Source organism: Carya illinoinensis, chromosome 5, assembly GCF_018687715.1.
Source record: "Carya illinoinensis cultivar Pawnee chromosome 5, C.illinoinensisPawnee_v1, whole genome shotgun sequence".
Taxonomy (NCBI): Eukaryota; Viridiplantae; Streptophyta; class Magnoliopsida; order Fagales; family Juglandaceae; genus Carya; species Carya illinoinensis.
The window spans coordinates 33,037,563-33,056,100 of record NC_056756.1 but is presented as its reverse complement, the minus strand read 5'-3'; the positions used below and the strand labels follow the sequence as shown (position 1 = coordinate 33,056,100).

The 18,538-nt window shown below is 36.1% G+C and overlaps 1 protein-coding gene across 3 annotated transcripts; it reads left to right on the top strand.

Moving 5' to 3' along the window:
* The first annotated feature begins 1,867 nt into the window (after positions 1–1,867).
* LOC122309643 (alpha-glucan water dikinase, chloroplastic) lies at positions 1,868–18,363 on the top strand. 3 transcript variants are annotated; one of them, XM_043123175.1, is made up of 34 exons: positions 1,868–2,031; positions 2,572–2,873; positions 5,508–5,549; positions 5,646–5,755; positions 5,925–6,003; positions 6,169–6,260; positions 6,362–6,515; positions 7,381–7,602; positions 7,779–8,117; positions 8,219–8,329; positions 8,466–8,564; positions 8,670–8,810; positions 9,033–9,121; positions 9,649–9,783; positions 10,063–10,225; positions 10,414–10,503; positions 10,587–10,772; positions 11,091–11,153; positions 11,259–11,321; positions 11,420–11,479; positions 11,573–11,725; positions 11,865–11,948; positions 12,300–12,476; positions 12,557–12,663; positions 12,876–13,089; positions 13,158–13,261; positions 13,464–13,599; positions 13,760–13,885; positions 14,938–15,048; positions 15,650–15,748; positions 16,852–17,025; positions 17,099–17,191; positions 17,400–17,515; positions 17,854–18,363. In XM_043123175.1, exons 2-34 carry the CDS (start codon positions 2,595–2,597, stop codon positions 18,056–18,058), a joined length of 4,416 nt encoding a protein of 1,471 aa, XP_042979109.1. In that variant the 5' UTR covers positions 1,868–2,031; positions 2,572–2,594; the 3' UTR covers positions 18,059–18,363. The 3 variants fall into 3 exon arrangements, with proteins under 3 accessions (XP_042979109.1, XP_042979108.1, XP_042979110.1); XM_043123174.1 differs by having other exon boundaries at positions 5,505–5,549; XM_043123176.1 differs by lacking the exon at positions 14,938–15,048 and having other exon boundaries at positions 5,505–5,549.
* The last annotated feature ends 175 nt before the right edge of the window (positions 18,364–18,538 follow it).

The following is an 18,538-nucleotide window of genomic DNA, read 5'->3' as shown; positions in this document are numbered from 1 at the left end:
ACCAAATTTTTCATTAAATAATAATAAATAATAGCATGGCCACCATCGTAAATGTCTCTTGCGCAGACCTCCCCATTGTCGATTGCGGCCTCACCCCCATTCCAACGCAATCTTGACAGTCGTCGATCACCCAAGACTCTTCAAAGGGAAAATTGGATGACTATGGTGGTCCTACCGTTGACAATGGTGAGGACGACGACGCAAAACCAGTCAAGACTCTACACTCCCCTCATCATCTCAAATACCTCCTCTTTACCCCAACTCCCTGCCATCTACTTTCAAACCTTACTTTCCAACAACGATGATTTCACTACCCACTCAGAGCTCAAAAAGTTGCACCTTGCTCCTCCCCTTCCTCCTTCGTTGGACTCGCATCGGCATCTCCCTCGAAGCACTCTTGTGGCTATGAAAATTCTATGACTCTTTTCTACCTTTTTATCAAACACCTGTTATGCATCTCTGTTTTCCAGTATAATACATTTCTTTGATTTCCATCTTCCTTCCTAAGTACATTTAGTGAATTACAACAAAATTTCTAACAACAGACCCACCACCGAATGAAGAGGACAAGGAGATCATAAAGTTAGTGGTGGAGGACAAGACATCGTCGTACTTGCTAGAATTAAAGCTACGAGAGGGCGATTGCAAGAGGGTTGCTGACACCCAATCGACCACCTATTCATGTTCATGACGCTAGGCTCGAGAGGTAGACGTCCGTCCATCGTAGATCTTGGGGTCGAGCTCCATCAAGGCTCGGCAAGGTGGAGTTATGCATTTTGTGAGGGTGAGTTGGTGGAAGACGAATAGCGTGCGGGGAGAAGATTTGGAGAGTTTTGGTGAGGTGCAGGCACGCACATGAACTGTAAAGTGAAGGACCTACGTGGAAGGCTATTATTGGAGGGCTGTTTATTGAATTATAATAGCCGGACCGGTTTAAAGGTTTTCTCTAAAACTATAAGTTATATTTTCACTGCAACCTCAAACATGCACTAAATCAAATCCCTAATATACAAACTAAGTTTGTTTAACATGACACCAGATTAGATGAGAATGTAATATATAACATCATTTATTTTTTTAAAATATAAATTAAAACGTAATCTAACCCTAACTCCATTGAGATTATATACAAGAATTTTGCTTCCTAAGCATTGTGTTAATACAGATTTAAAACCCATAGCTTGGTTTTGCATCTTATAATTTCATTTCATGTTATATAAGTATTATAATTTTTTTAAATTTTCACATAAAATATAATAAATAATTTAATTTTATCATATTTTAAAACAAATTTCATTTTAAAAAATTAGATTATAATAATATTTCAACTTTCAACCAAATATTTTATTTCATCTCCTAAACGAGGCATAATCTTTCATTCACTAAATTGCATGAGAGTCAAATATGTATGGCTTTGCCAACCATTTCTATGAGACGCAAGCCTCCAAATATAGTTTCAATTTTTATTCCCAGAAGACTTCAGAATGCAGACATCATGGACCCATGATGAGGACGGCAAAGTACGTGCCAAAATGAGGACGGTAGGAGAGATACACGGAGAGCGTAGGGAACCCTTAAAAAAAAAAAAAAAAAAAAAAAAAAAAAAAAAAAAAAAAAAAAAGGTGGTGATGGGGGGACTGACAAGACAAATGAGATAAAAAAAAAATCCACAAATATCGAAAGAGGAAGGGGTAGTACTGAAATTCTATCCAAAACCAAGGGCATTTGTCCAAAATAATTTTAAATATCGTGCCCCCCTCCATATCGGCACGTGATAAGTTCCATTTTCCGAACTTTTTCGTTATGTGACCTAATAGAAGCGCGCCACGTGTCCAACCTTAGTGAGAAAACGCCACGTTCCTTGGTTTCAAAAATCTTCTTCCACTGTGCAGAGAGCTTCCCAGTTGCAGAGTCGGTTCGGAGCTTTAAGCGGCTATTGAAGCTGCACACTCAACATTCTCAGTCTATCTTATTCTCCTTTGCCCGCGCATCTAATCTCTTAATCTCTCTAATCCGGAGGTTGGATCGAAAGTACGTAGTTTCAATTATTGAATGCGTGTGTCTTTTATTTAATACATAGAGTTTGATCAATTGTAGATAGCGGGTTCTCAATCGAGCCCAGTTTGGCAGAATTTAACTTCCATTTATTTTTTGAAGTTCTATGATTTATCTGTAGACTATGGAAGGATTATCGACTATAAATGCTAAATTGTTACGATTTTTGTTGCTTAGTTTTCGTGCTCCGTTTGGTTTCAGGGAAAATGCAGAAATAAATCAAAAGAAAAAAACAGAGAAAAGTTAAATTTTTCATTGGGATTAGTGAAATTCAACTGGGCGTAATACGAACAATTATCGTGGCAAGTTCTCTAAAGTATTCGTAAATCCAAAACAGGGTCAAACACGAGCATCATAGGGTAAATTTATGTCCGTAATGGTAGACAAAGTAATTGTTTTGTCTGATCCATTCGTATCTTGTTTAGAATCTGGCACGGTATTTCTGCTTAGCTTTACATATGTTTGTTTTTTGGAATTCCTTTCCCCTGTTGTGCTTTAATTCTTGAATTTCTTCAGAAGTAACGTGCGCATCAACGAATATGAGTAATACCTTAGGCAATAATATACTCCACCAGAGTTTGCTTCGTCCCCCAGTCGTAGAACCTCAGAGTAAACTCAGTTCTTCTGGCATCCCCGCAAACACTTTGTTTCAAGCTGCGTCCTGGAACAAAGTAGCAGCGCAGACACGGAAGTCACCGCTATCCACGAAATTTCTTGGGAACAATCTGAACGTGCTGAAGCCAAATTTAGCCATGGGAACGCGTCGACCTTTGAAATTTAATCTGCGTGCTGTATTAGCCACAGATCCATCTTCTGAGGTAATCTTTCGATTGCTGAAAATGGCCACTTATTCTTTTGTGTTTATTGTTGAATGTGGAGGAGATGCTACCAACTAGATTTGCTTGTCTCTTCCACTTGCTCGCTCCATACAAATTAAGGTTTGAGGCAACCAGTCTAAAAGGTACCTATAAATATAAACTATCAAAAGAATAACTAAAACTTTTGGTATGATTAATCAGATTTTGTTGTCAAGTTTTGTTTTATAATGTATTTTTTTCAACGGATAACAGGTTTAATACATTGCATGTTTATCTAGGATCTTATTGGGTTTGATTTTACATAATTTCTAAGAAACAACTTTACGTCTAGAATCAATAATCTCATATCTTATGCCCCCCTTCAATAATCTCAAATAAAAAATACTTACACTTGGGAAAAAAGAAATCTAGCCCTTTTATGTAATTAATATTTCGATTCAGATACTGGTTTCTATTGGTAAATTTTCAAGAGTTAAAAGTTTAAGAACAAATGTAGACTATCATCATTAGTAATCATGTCTTGTTTTAGAATGTTTTCAAGATTAAGATATTTTCTCAAACTATTTTCATTTCAAATTTTAGATTTAAAAATTAAAAACAGCTTCATATTTAAAAAAATATACATAAAATAATTCAATTAAAAATTTCTTCCAATTGTCTCATAATCTATTCGCTTTTTATGAAGTATAGCTTTTATTTCCATCAAAAGTGCTTTCTATCTAATTAATTAGATGAAGCCGTCTCTATAAAAATAAAACAGCTGGCTTTCAAATGATTGATTGCTTTAATCATTTGCTCATATATAATTTGTACTTTTAAAACTTTTTAGCTGCACGATGACGTATCATTAGTTGAAAGACCTTATTTCTTAAGGGATTTAGGTAAGAATTTTAATTGCCTATCTAATACGCTATCCCTGTTGCCTCCATTTTTTTTCTTTTGATAGGAAACACTGACATTTCATTAATACAATGAAGTTTTTACAAACATTTATTAAACCAAATGGCTTGAGAAAGAAAGTCTGGAAAATAATCAAACCACATTGAGATATTCTCAACATTCCATGCATGACGGGCAAGCTTGTGAGCTACCCAATTTGCTTCTCTATAAACATGCTGTACTTGGCACTTGGCATATAATGACTGTAACTTTCTGATTTCGAATGCCAAAGCATCCAACATAGCTGCAACTTCAATTTCTGCATTTAGCACTTGCACTGCCATCAAACAATCTGACTCCACCAGTAACTTATGAATACCCATGCTTGCACACAGTTCTAAGGCTCGTAGCATGGCGCTATTAATTCAAGGGCCTCAACATTAATCACTTCATTTTCAACCTTGGTAGCTGCCCAGAGAACATCAACATTTGCATTTCTAAGTATCAGCCCCACTCCTGCTTTATGAATGTCACCAAAAACAGCTCCATCAACATTGACTTTCAACCAATCTGTAGGTGGTGGTTTCCAATCATAATACGCTCAAACCATTGGCTGTGCTAGTATTTTGAGTTCTTTAAAAGACTTGTGGTTTTTACTACATTTGAATAACCTTTAAGAAAATAAATAAATATGGTGTTAAAAGAAGCTTCCAGTTTGGTGGGGTTGGACGAATGTGCTAGGAATAGAAAAGCAAAGACATCATCTACCCTTTTAGACTATATCTTGCCAAACATTATAATGAAAAAACAAAAAGAAAAGCAACACCATTAGCTTCCCCATATATATGCCTAAATAACACCATTTGAAGCGTTTATTGTCTGAGTCCTATTTTCCTATCATGATGTTAAGATTTAGATGTTGGATTCATGTATTGAAACATTGAAAATGCTAAACGATTAATGTCAAGGTCCCAAATATTAAAGCAGTGGTCTTGACTTCAAACGGCAACTCCTTTCATGAATCTTCTTTTCTTAAATGTTTTCGTGTGTAGGGCTAATTTATTGGGGGGTTTTGGCCACACATGATTGTGAGTATTGGAATACTAATTAAATTATGCTATGTTAAGTTGCCAGTTTTCTGAAAAGTTTAAGTTAATGGGAGTAAGTGAATGTAGTCATTTTATTAATATTCTAGTATTCCTTCTCACGCATGGGTTACACTTACCTTTAACAAGTGTTCTCAACGTATCAAATATTTTAATTGAAATGGAGATTAAAGAGTAAAATCATGATTCAAGCTCAGATGGACCGCTCTCATGCTATATGTTTTTTCAATTTCTCTCATACAATGTTAAATAACTAATTATCACAAAATCTTAACAATTTGTATTAATGTTGGTGCTTAAGCAACTTGTCCCTCCTTGAAGAAGAAACGAAGTTAGCTTAGGATATGTGATGTACAACATGAAAATATCATTTTATAAAAGATTCTCTGTGAACGGGGTTTATCATTTCTTCTAGCCGCCTGTTGCATCTCAAAAGGTACTCATCTAATGTATTTGTGTATGGCCTGTTTCTTTCTTATTAGATATTCTGCAAATGATGCTTGCTCCAAGTTTGAACCAAGCTTTAGCTAAACAATATGTGAAATCTTGCTCTTGAAATTGATACAGGAATAATTGACACATTTTTTGCTGGAGTGTTGGTTGTATATGTGTTTGAGTTAAACAAATTTTGCTTTTTCCTTTGCAGCAGCTTGCAGGAAAATTCAATCTTAATGAAAATATAGAATTGCAGGTATGAAGCTGACTCCAGGTACTTGATTTAAGGTTTTACTGAAGTGATTTGTAGGAAAATTATACTGACAGAAGCTTCACTTTTTTAACTGTGCAGGTTGGTGTAAGTTCTCCTGCTCAAGGGGCTGTTACACAATTAGATATTCAAGTCTCGTATGGCAGTGACTCTTTAGTTCTTCACTGGGGTCTTATATGTGATAGAAAAGAGTAAGTTCAACTATACTTGTAATTCATTTCTCTCAAACTCAAGTGTATCATTTTATCACTTTTTTAGCTTTTTTTTTTTTCCTTTTGCGTGCTGGTGTGTGGAATAAGATCCAAAGTTTTCTTGTAAAATCTGAGGCATCTTTCCTCATATCCTTTTTCCTGTTTTTAGAAAGTGGGTACTTCCTTCTCGTCGGCCAGAAGGAACAAAAGTGTACAAGAACAAAGCACTGAGAACTCCTTTTATGAAAGTAAGTTCCAGAGAGCAGCAGCTAATAATTCAACCATAGATGTTTACCATATGACTGATTATTGGTACACTTTTGAGTAATGTAAATAGACTATTAGATTCTAATTTTTTATTATTGTTTTTTTCTCACTTATCAAAAGAACTTATTGTTTTCTTTTCCCTCTAGTCTGGATCCACTTCATTCCTTAAAATAGAAATCGATGATCCTGAAATACAAGCTATAGAGTTTCTTGTACTTGATGAAGACCAAAATAAATGGTGAGCCTGTATTACTTCTCATTTGCTTAATTTGGTGGCTTGCAAATAAGATGGTTCAAATTTGATTTACTTTTTCACTTCATGAATATTTCCGTTATCAGGTTTAAAAATAATGGTCAAAACTTTCATGTTAAATTGTATAAGAAAGAGAAGTTGACGCCAGATGTTTCGGTTCCAGAAGATCTTGTACAGCTTCATGCGTATCTGAGGTGGGAAAGAAAGGGGAAACAGATGTATACCCCAGAGCAAGAAAAGGCAAGTGAAAGTGCTGAACTCTGAATATAGCTCAAATAATCCATAGCTCAAAAATTTTCACCAAATCTTCTTCTTCTTCTTCTTCTTCTTTTTCTTCTTCTTCTTCTCTCTCTCTCTCTCTCTCTCTCTCTCTCTCTCTCTCTCTCTCTCTCTCTCTCTTTTTCTCTCTCTCCTGTACTGCTCCCGCCTGACCACTTGTTCAAACAATAGGTCTCACCCCTTGAATCTAGCTTTTCTTCACCATCCAGGTAGAAGAAACATCAAATGTATGAATGTGTCTTAAATTAAAGCCCTTGTCAACCACTTTGATAAAATCTTCTCTACTAAGTGGGACAGTTTAATTTAAGACACCTTATATGCCTATTTATTTATTTATTATTCTAGCTCTAACAGTTGCCCCAAAAGGCTTTATATGTACAAATGTCACAATTGGAGGAGTTGGTTACTGGCCTGATAATTGTTTTACCCAGTTCTTAGTTGCCTTGCTCCAATGTCTATTGAAACAACCATGGGAGAAAAGCTGGAATTTTATCTGGGGATGGAGAAACAGGAAAGCACTCTAGTAATATTTGACATAATGTAAAATCCTGTAATTTTTTGTTAAACATTCCTTTCTTTCCATTGGTTCAGTGAGATAGCATCTATAGGAGCCCCAGTGACCTATTCCAGAAATATCTATGAAAATACATCTTCCACGCAACCTTGTTATATAAGCGATTTTTTTTAGCATAAATGCCATCTGAAAGATCGGCAAAGCTCTTCTTGTAGGATGTGTGAGAAATTCTGTGCCTTGGTATGTTGAAATGTACAAATTTGGGCTTCTTGTTTTAACCTGTTCATGATGAGATTGTAAGTTTTTTAACAGGTGGAATATGAAGCAGCTCGAACTGAGTTATTGGAAGAAATAGCCAAGGGTGTGTCTGTCCAAGACCTCCGAGTGAAGTTGACAAACAAGAATGATGTTAGACAAGACAGGGAGCCATCCATTTCTGAAAAAACGAGAATTCCTGATGATCTTGTACAAATACAATCTTATATCCGATGGGAGAAGGCAGGGAAACCTAACTATTCCCCAGATCAACAACTTGTAAATTCAAATGCCCTAAAGTCTTATTGGTTCTTTGTTGCTCTTCGTTTGTTTTAACGGCTTTCTTCTGAAGAAAATGGATGTAATAGATTGTTCATCTGCTTCTTTCTGTCTCAAGTGATGTGTCCACTGTTGCTTGTACTCGTTCTTGATTGGTATAATGTTCTGACAAACAGAAAGAATTTGAGGAAGCAAGAAAAGAGTTGCAAACTGAGCTAGAGAAAGGTACTTCTCTTGATGAGATACGAAAGAAAATTACCAAAGGAGAGATACAAACTAAAGTTGCAAAGCAACAGCATCACAAGAAGTCTTTTAGTGCTGGAAGGATTCAGCGCAAGAAGAGGGATTTAATGCAGCTTATCACTAAATATGCGGCTGAAACTATAGAGGAACAAGATTTGTTCAAACCAAAAGGCTTGACAGGAGTTGAAATTTTTGCTAAGACAAAGGAAGAACAGGATCGTGGTCAAGTTCTGAACAAGAAAATATACAAGCTTGCTGATAAGGAACTTCTTGTGAGAAAATATCTGCCATTGATGTTATTCTCTTCCAATTTTCTCATTTTCCTACCATTGTGGGGTTTTTCTAATTTTCTCATCCCTTATGTGTTATCAAGGTATTCGTCACCAAATCTGCGAACAAAACAAAGGTTCATCTGGCCACGGATTTCAAAGAACCAGTTACCCTTCACTGGGGTTTATCCAAGCAAAGACGTGGAGAGTGGTTGGTAATATTCTCAAATCTCTTCAACGCGAACTTGCTCTGCAAAGATGTTGGAAATTAAAGCTGATGATAATGGTTTCTTATCTATCTAGTGGCTAGCTTTTGTGCCTTATGAGTTAAAACATATTAACATCTTTCAGGAACCACCTCCAACAGCATTGCCCCAGGGTTCAGTTTCTGTAAACAAGGCCATTGAAACACAACTTACAAGTAGTTCTTCTACAAATCCCCCTTATAAAGTATGCAAGAAATATTTGACTTGATCCTATACGCCTCAATTGTGAATCCTTACGACCAAGTTTCAAAAGATCAGGTGACATCATGTTTGTTCCCATTATTTTCAGGTCCAACACGTAGAAGTAGAGATTGAAGATGACAGTTTTAAAGGGATGCCATTTGTTCTTGTTTCTAATGGAAACTGGATAAAGAACAATGGCTCAGACTTTTTTATTGAATTCAGTGCTGGAACCAAGCAAGTTCAAAAGGTTGCTATCTGTTTCATAATGAGGATATTTTTTGATTGACTGATTTAGATTTATTTTTGTTATGTACTCATAAAAAATATCGGTTTTTGTTTTGTGTTATTTTGTTTCTTACTTTTTTATGGGTTTATACCGTTTATTTTTTTCGTTGTTGCTCTTTTGCATTCTGCTTCAGATTATATTACATTTATAGACTAAATGACTTAGGCTTTTTTCCCATCAAAGGATGCTGGTGATGGCATCGGCACTGCCAAGGGTTTGCTGCATAAAATAGCAGAGATGGAAAGTGAGGCCCAAAAATCCTTTATGCACCGGTTAGTAATCTCTGACGAATTGTCATCATATTGTTTTTTTATCTTATGCTATTGCATTTATTTGCTGGGTGCAGGCTATTCTTGTAGGATCTTGAATAAAATCATTTTATTATTATTATCTTCATTGTAACATGCTTTGGTCCTCAACTAGATAGATTGAGACTTTTATGTCATGCTGATTGAAGCTCTTCCTCCTTCCCCTGCTCCTACCCCACATCCGCCACACATGGAAAACAATTATGCAGATCTTTTATCATTTTATAATCAACGTTTTTGTTGTATAAAACCAAATTGACTCGGCTTCATCATAATTCTTAGAATTCTTTTTCTGTTTGTTCATCACTTAACACCACACTTGGTAGTTTTGTTAGAGCTAATAGTGTCTAATCTATCAGATCTAACGGGAAATAAAACTGGAATTTCATATCAAATCTCACTGCTAATTTTATGCTCACTCATGTTTTTGCCACTGAGAAGATCTAGGTTCAGTTATCTTTAGATTGTCACTCGTATGTTCTTTTCCTCAGATTTAATATTGCAGCAGATTTGTTAGATCAAGCCAAAAATGCTGGGGAACTGGGTCTTGCAGGAATGTTGGTGTGGATGAGGTTTATGGCTACACGGCAGCTCATATGGAATAAAAATTACAACGTGAAGCCACGGTACTACTACTCAAGCATTTAATTGTTCAATTTTATCCATGGTCTTCTACTTTAGATATAGGATGAGTCTTCCTAAATTAAATGGTCTCAATAATCCTTATCAATGGCTCAAGAAGTTGAACCATAATCTTCACCAACTCGAGTTGACTAATATCTGCTTCCACATATAATCACACTTATTGATTTTAATTTTGATAATTTCATTTTCTTTTCTTTGTGAACTAGTTGTCACTTATTGATTGGAATACATGATTTTTCCTTTTTGCTCTATTGGTGCAGTGAGATCAGTAAAGCACAGGATAGGCTTACAGACTCGCTTCAGGATGTTTATAGGAACCATCCGCAGTATCGTGAACTTCTGCGGATGATTATGTCCACTGTTGGTCGTGGAGGTGAAGGTGATGTGGGACAGCGAATCAGAGATGAGATTCTGGTTGTCCAGGTTGATGTGATTTGCTATCTGCTTATCTTTCTATTACGTCACCAAGTGTCTGAAAATTATAATTTGGTGGGAAATGGTGAATAAATCATATGATTATATTTTAACAGGTTTTTAGTTTGCAGTTTTTATTTCCTTTCTCTTGCATGTGAATGGTTAGAACATATGAATAATTTTTGTTTGATCTACAGAGAAACAATGAGTGCAAGGGCGGAATGATGGAGGAATGGCATCAAAAGTTACATAATAATACTAGTCCTGATGATGTTGTAATCTGTCAGGTATTGTCATTGCTTTTCTGTTTGGACCTTCTCATTAGTTTGCGCAAACTTTTGACTTTTTTTGTACCATTATGTCCCTCCAGGCACTGATTAATTATATTGAAAGAGACTTTGATGTTGGAGTTTACTGGAAAACTTTGAATGATAATGGAATAACAAAAGAACGCCTTCTAAGCTATGATCGTGGCATTCATTCTGAACCAAATTTCAGGAGAGACCAGAAGCATAGCCTTTTGCGTGACTTGCGAAACTACATGAGAACTCTGAAGGTTGGCTTCATAAACCTTTCTAATCCCAGCTCCTATGGCATTTATTTTGATCGTTTTTCAAGACATTAAAACTGCACCTGATTAGATTATCAAAAAAAAAAACTGCACTTGATTATACATTCAATATTCATTCAGATTTTTTTGTGTTGTGAATGTATGCTTTGTATGCTTCCATCTGCTGTTGCTACTCGTTTCAAATATATGGGAAAGGATATGTTAATTTTCTGATGTTATGTGACATACCTTTGGGTCGATTGCCTCCCTGTATGTCATGTATCCATATTTGACAATTTTGGTCCAATCATAATTTATATGCAGGCAGTTCATTCAGGTGCAGATCTTGAGTCTGCTATTTCAAATTGTATGGGTTACAAATCTCAGGTATTGTCAGTAACTGGAAGGACCAGCTCAACCGTGTGTCTTTTTTCTTAGCATTTGATATAACTTTGGTTTCACTTAGAAAGAGGATTAAACTTATCTGTTCAGGGTCAAGGCTTCATGGTTGGTGTGCAGATAAATCCCATCTCTGGCTTGCCATCTGGATTTCCAGTAAAGTTTTCAACTTCGTTTTGAATTGTCATTAATGATTTCTATGTGAGCGACAAATTATGAAATTAATTGCATATTTTGTTCATCTCTTTATACAGAATCTGCTTCAGTTTGTCCTAGATCATGTTGAAGATCAGAATGTAGAAGCCCTGCTTGAGGTTTGTATGCTGGCAATTACATATTCTGTTTGCCTTTAGACTCTTACCTTATTTTTCTATATTAATATATATATATATTTTTTTCCAACACAGGGTTTGCTAGAGGCTCGTCAGGAGCTTCGACCACTTCTCTCTAAGAGTCAGGATCGCCTGAAGGATCTTTTGTTTTTGGACATAGCCCTCGATTCTACTGTTAGGACAGCTATCGAGAGAGGATATGAGGAGTTGAATAATGCTCCACCAGAAGTAAATCCTGTTCATGATACCAGTTGTTCTCTGCAGTATTCATAACCTCTTAATGTCTCAGTTCTATCTACTTTTATGAATGATAATAATGATATATCATAATAAATGCTTTTGACATGCCAATTTATGCATCATGCAGAAAATTATGTACTTCATTGCTCTGGTTCTTGAAAATCTTGCACTTTCATCAGACAATAATGAGGATCTCATATACTGCTTGAAGGTAGTACTAACTGAATTTGAATATAATCCAAGTTTTAATTACTGAAAAATCATCAATGCATACGCTGCAGAAGTTTTCAAACTCTTTCTTTAGAACCAAATTGTTCTGTTAAATTTCTCTTGAGAAGCATAGTAAAGTTTAATTGACTTTTTTTCAATTAGTAAAGTTTGAGGGATACATCCAACCTGTTTTGTATAGTGGAAGGACTGGAATTTTTTTGGCAGTGACTAAATAGTACCATTGGTACAAAATCAGAAGTAGAATGTCAAACATGTTCAACATGGCATGCTTTTCTAGACAACAGGTTTTTCTTTTCAGTATGATCTAATTTTTCTGCCACTGCTTATGAAGGGATGGAATCATGCCCTAAGCATGTCCAAGAGTAAGGACAATCACTGGGCATTATATGCAAAATCAGTGCTTGACAGAACCCGCCTATCACTTACTAACAAGGCAGAGCTGTACCAGCGAGTTCTGCAACCATCAGCGGAGTACCTTGGGTCACTGCTTGGAGTGGACCAATGGGCTGTATGTTATAAGTTGTCTTGAATGTCCCAATAACACGACACATCATATACATTGTTTGGCCTCATATTTGCATCTTACAGGTGAATATATTTACTGAAGAAATCATCCGTGCTGGATCTGCTGCTTCATTATCCTCACTTCTTAATCGACTTGATCCAGTTCTTCGAAAGACTGCTAATCTTGGGAGGTTAATTTTATTGCCATCATTTAGCCAAATAATTCCATTGAAAGCTCATTTTCATGGCTTTTAACTTGAATGTATATAATTCTCAAAACTGAACTGCAACGTGATTTTACTAGGTAATTGAAAATAATAAAGCTTGGAACGGCCATATTGCATTATTCACCAATTACATGTTGTAACATAACCTTCTAATGAGTTTGGTTTGTCTGGGACAGTTGGCAAGTTATCAGCCCTGTTGAAGCTGTTGGATATGTTGTTGTTGTGGATGAGTTACTTGCTGTTCAGAATAAATCATTTGAGCAGCCTACAATTCTAGTAGCAAAAAGTGTGAAAGGAGAGGAAGAAATTCCAGATGGTACAGTTGCTGTGCTAACTCCTGATATGCCTGATGTCCTGTCCCATGTATCTGTGCGAGCAAGAAATGGGAAGGTAATCGACTTTAGTATCGTATTTTTATAGGTAAGTGTTTATTAAAATGGCTGACATGTCATTTTCAGGTGTGCTTTGCTACATGCTTTGATCCCCGTATCCTGGCTGACCTCCAAGCGAGGAAAGGGAAGTTATTGCGCCTAAAACCTACCTCTGCTGATATAACGTATAGGTGATATTTGTGTACATTTAAAATACGTTTCTTGTATTTCCACTATGTGCATGTTGAAATTCCAAATCAGCCATCAGTCAATTTGGAAAATCCCATTATTTCTATTTATGATCCTCTATATGACATATTCTTTTATCTAAACATGCTTAATTAAAATCACTAAAATATAATCTTTGTTTTGTTTCTTTTTATCTCATTTTAGTGAGCTGAAGGAGGGTGAGCTAGATGCAAGTTCAGCTAACTTGAAAGAAGATGCTTCTTCACCTCGTGTCACTTTGGTCAGAAAGCAATTTAGTGGTAGATATGCCATATCATCTGAGGAGTTCACAAGTGATATGGTTAGCCTGTTGAATTTAACTTCCGATTATGTCCTAGGACTGACTTGTTTCTTTTTTCTTTTCTACTTCAGCATCTATGTAGCTAGGAAAAATGAAAATACCAATTCCTTTCTGCTCTTATTAAGTTTGTGTAACTTGCACATAATTGTGATTTTCCTAGGTTGGAGCTAAGTCACGTAATATATCATACTTGAAAGGAAAAGTGCCATCTTGGATTGGGATTCCTACATCAGTTGCTCTACCATTTGGAGTATTTGAGAAGGTTCTTTCAGACAAATCAAATCAGGTTTTCCTCCCTATCAAAGGCTCCCTCATGTTTTTCTTGTGTCATACTAAACTGTACAACTACAATCCTCTAGGGTATGTTTGAATTTAGAGAATGTAAATTTTTTTAGATGTATTTTTTATTGGGGTTTTTGTGAAAGTAGATGGGAAAATCTTAATAAAAAGTTTTTTTGAAATATGTTTTGTGTTGAGGTTTGTGAAGTGGACAGGTAAAGTTGAGAATTTGTTTGAATATAACTTTTTTAGGGTAGTTTTTGCGGTTTTTATTTATTTATTTATTTATTATTACTTTTAACTAAAAATTGGACAAATGATTGGATAGTTTAAATAGATTTTATTTTATTTTATTTTTTGAGATTGAAAGGATGTTTGGATAGAAGTGGAAAATTTGAAAAAAAAAATAATGGCAAACCAAACATGGCCTTAATGTCTATTTTCTTAATTGTCAAAAACTTGAGAGTCCTTTTTTCTGCACTAATAGGTTTTTCTCTGTTATATATTAAGACGGGAAATTTGACTGTGAATGTTAGCATTGTCTAGATTTCCTGAGGTGGACTTGAATAAACTCTAAATTTAACAGAAGATTAATCACACTGACTCTCATCTTAAATGTAGGAATCACGGCAATTATGATTTTTTTACCTCAAGGTGGTCTAACAGGGAAACTAAGAAAAGGGCACCTGATGAATGTTACATGTCTAAATCAAAAGCTCTTAAATAAATGTCTGTTCATGTCTATTATGTCTGTAATTGTTTGATATATTGAATGAAATCCGAGGGAATATCACTTGCAAATATGTGACAATATGATCACAAGTAAAAATTTTAAGACTGCTTAAACCGTTTACTTGAAAAGCAGCGCATTTAGGAGAACACTTGAAGGTTACAACTAGTTTTCTGTGCATGGTTCTCCTAAGGAATTGAAATCTGGAGCTCCGATTGCTCCTTCTGCTGGGTATCTTACGTAGAGATTGCTGTATTCCTCGTCTGACAGAATCTCTCTCTCTCTCTCTCTCTCTCTCTCTCTCTCTCTCACACACACACACACTACAGGCAGTTTCTCAGAAGTTGGAGCTTCTGAAGAGAAAGTTAGGAGGAGGAGAGTTCGGTGTACTAAGGCAGATTCGCGAGACAGTTTTACAGTTGGCAGCACCAACCAAATTGGTATTTTTTTTTTGTTTTTTGCTGGTAGGGCTTTAGGTGTCATGGTTTTTGAAAACATCTTCCACAACCCACCCACCCCACCCGCCCCCCAACTTAGGAAAAGAAAAACAAACCCCTTACACTGATAATTTATTATATGAAAACCAGTGGGGCATAATTTCTGGTTATTATGATGGAATGATGCGCATATTTCTTTCCTAAAGGCAAATATATGCAAAAGTTATGATAACAAGGCAATATTTATAAATTGCATTACTACGCTCTGGGTTCATTTGTAGTTTCCTCAAAACTGCCTCACACCCTTTACCCTTTTTTTGTGCTGAGTATCCATTTTCCTTTTGGAAAAAAGTTTAATAGTATAATAGTATTGGAAAATGAGTTCCTATATCTTATCTTAGCCTCTTAGTTGTCAGCAAAGTGGCTATATAAAAGGTAGACCTTCACTCGTTCTACTCTTAACCTTTTTTCACTTCTTTTTCCTTTTCTTGGTAAAGATGATGTTCATCTGTTCCACCAAAAAGAGTAATTCTTCTGGGGCCTTCACGCAGAATGATGTAATAGTACTGAGAATTAATAGCTTACATGCAAGACTTATTTTCAGGTGCAAGAGCTGAAAACTAAGATGCAAAGTTCAGGAATGCCTTGGCCTGGTGATGAAGGTGAACAGCGGTGGGAGCAGGCATGGACTGCTATAAAGAAGGTAAGGCTGGTTTTTTCTGCACCTAAGTGCAATGTACAGCATGATATGTGAGAGCTCTGCTGATTCTCAGTTCAACCATGGGGACAAGGTGGCCTTGGGAGGATTCCCTGGATCTCATCCTATGGTTGAGCGAGAAAAGTAAAAAAATAAGAATGAAGTGTTCCCCTGACACTTAGCTGAGAGTTGCTGTCTGCATCTGAGTATGTTGCATGTTCCTTTTCTATGCGGAAAGTCCCCTGAGGGATGATGCCACACCACATGTTGCCATCTGATTACAGGAACCTTGACCATAGGAAATGATTGTTTGTCTTTAACTAGATATTATCATATTACACATCCGATTCTATAATTTCAATTTGTCAAGGATGCCTGTAACAAGTTCAGGCATCAGGCAGCTAGTGGGTAGCCAACTGAGTGAGATTTTATCTACATTCTGCTCGGAATGCATCTAGTAGGCTTTCATGACTTTTACCTCATCGATGTTGGACTTTTGCACTAGGCTATTCTATTTTGTTTGAACTTTTGGACCGATTTCATTGGGCTGGGCCCTGTTGGGCCAGATGATATTAGGTATTTTCATATTGATATTTGATTGATTCTAATCAATTCTTGCTTTTCTTTGTAATAAATCTTGAACTACGATGACTTGCTAAAAAATCTTGTATCTTGTATATGTAGTGATTTGAGTAATTCTGTTCTGCTGGGCCTACTGTTAGTAGTACATTAACATAACTGTAATGCCTTGTATATTTCCATGGAGGTATTCTGGGACATTATATTTGCTCACTCTGATATTTTACCCTCTTCACTAAGAGCTTGTATATATCTCTTCTCTAAGATTTTCTCCTTATATTCATTCTGCTCTTCATTGGTTTTCTATTTGTTTCTTAATGCTTAGAGGAAATTATACTTTTGCTTTTATTCTATCAACGTTCATAGTTCTATATAGCCGAGTAACATATATTTAAGTTATCGATAAAAAAACATATATTTAAGCAAGCATACACAAACGGTTTTGTTATAATTCAAGAAATATGCAACTTTCTCAACTATTTCCATGAAAGATTTCTAATGCTGTGTGATATGCGTTGATTACAATACAGGTCTGGGCTTCAAAGTGGAATGAGAGGGCATATTTCAGCACCAGAAAAGTGAAATTAGATCACGATTATCTCTGCATGGCTGTCCTTGTTCAGGAAATCATAAATGCTGATTACGCATTTGTAATACACACCACTAATCCATCTTCAGGAGACTCATCAGAGATATATGCTGAGGTATTGCAATGGTACATTTTACCATGGTTCTGATTAAGTAGACATGTTGATTTATATCTTATTCCTGGGATAGGTTGTAAAGGGACTTGGTGAAACACTAGTTGGAGCATATCCTGGTCGTGCTCTAAGTTTTCTCTGCAAGAAAAATGATCTGAACTCTCCTCAGGTAACTCTTCTTCAATTGATTTAACACAGGAGAGTGTTACGTTAGTGGGTATGGGATGTAATAACGAATTGCTGGGTAGTCTTGATGATTGGCACATTCTATTGCACGGTTAAATTAATTATTTTGTATTGTGTATAGCTTATACTGCTGTATAGAAATGCATCTCTTCAAACTTGACACTGTTCACACAAGCGTGGATATTTTCCAGGTGTTGGGTTACCCAAGCAAACCCGTTGGCCTTTTTATAAGGCGGTCTATAATTTTCCGATCAGATTCCAATGGTGAAGATCTAGAAGGATATGCTGGTGCTGGTCTTTATGACAGGTAAACTTTTACAACTCCCCCCACCTACACTGCTACAATAGACTGCCATGGCCAGATGACGTGTTATCACTGGCTGACCTTTATCAAGTCTAGACTTGATAAGAACATCAGGGAAATATATATATGTGAGTGTTTGGACCATATTCAGCCAACATCCGCTTCAGGACTCTTTTATATTGCAAATTTATATCATTCGATAATCAGACTGTGTAGCCTGGTTCATAGACATTCACACATGAATCAATTTCATTTCTATATCAGTCACGTGAATAATTTGTGCAACTTGTGTCTTTGCATTCCCATCTTTTATGCTATGATTAATTCTTCTTTTTCTCTAGTGTACCAATGGATAAGGAAGAGAAAGTTGTGCTGGACTACTCATCTGACCCGCTGATGATTGACGGGAACTTTCAGCACTCGATCCTCTCTAGCATTGCTTGTGCAGGTAGTGCCATTGAGGAGCTGTATGGGACTCCACAGGACATTGAAGGCGTGATTAGAGATGGAAAAGTATTCGTGGTCCAGACGAGACCTCAGATGTGATTCCTTTTTCCCCTTTCTTTCTTTCTTTCATTTCTTGTTAAAAACCATATATATCCTCATGATTGCGTTGTCTGAATGAGAAAAACCATGCAAAGCACGACCTGAGGAAAAGAAGGAAGAAATAAACTAGGAAAAATAATGAACAAGTGGTCAAAGAAGCTTACGCGAATAAAGGATGGGGCTTCTTAGAAGCTGAACAACGTAGTTTATAAATTACTCTCTCTGATATATTGTTCATTATTGATCTTATTGGAATATGTATAAATATATGACTCTGGGGGTAATGTCCTCTCAAATTTGCGTGATTTTAACTTGTATTTAAGCATCCCTTAATGGAAAAGGGATCTCCACAGGTGTTTGTCCAAATCTGAGTGCTCAAGCGGGAGAGATATATAGATATTAAGTCAGTCATGCGGGGCATTTCTTACACATTTAATGCAAGCCGGATTGCAGTTTGGTTCACTAAATATGTCTATATAT

What these genes read in the sequence shown, in the direction of transcription:
- LOC122309643 (XM_043123174.1), top strand. Translation starts at nt 2,595, where the DNA reads ATGAGTAATACCTTAGGCAATAATATACTCCACCAGAGTTTGCTTCGT. An exon ending in GATGAAGACCAAAATAAATG is followed by an intron (nt 6,261 to 6,361) that starts GTGAGCCTGTAT and finishes TTCCGTTATCAG; the next exon opens with GTTTAAAAATAATGGTCAAA. An exon ending in ATTCCCCAGATCAACAACTT is followed by an intron (nt 7,603 to 7,778) that starts GTAAATTCAAAT and finishes TCTGACAAACAG; the next exon opens with AAAGAATTTGAGGAAGCAAG.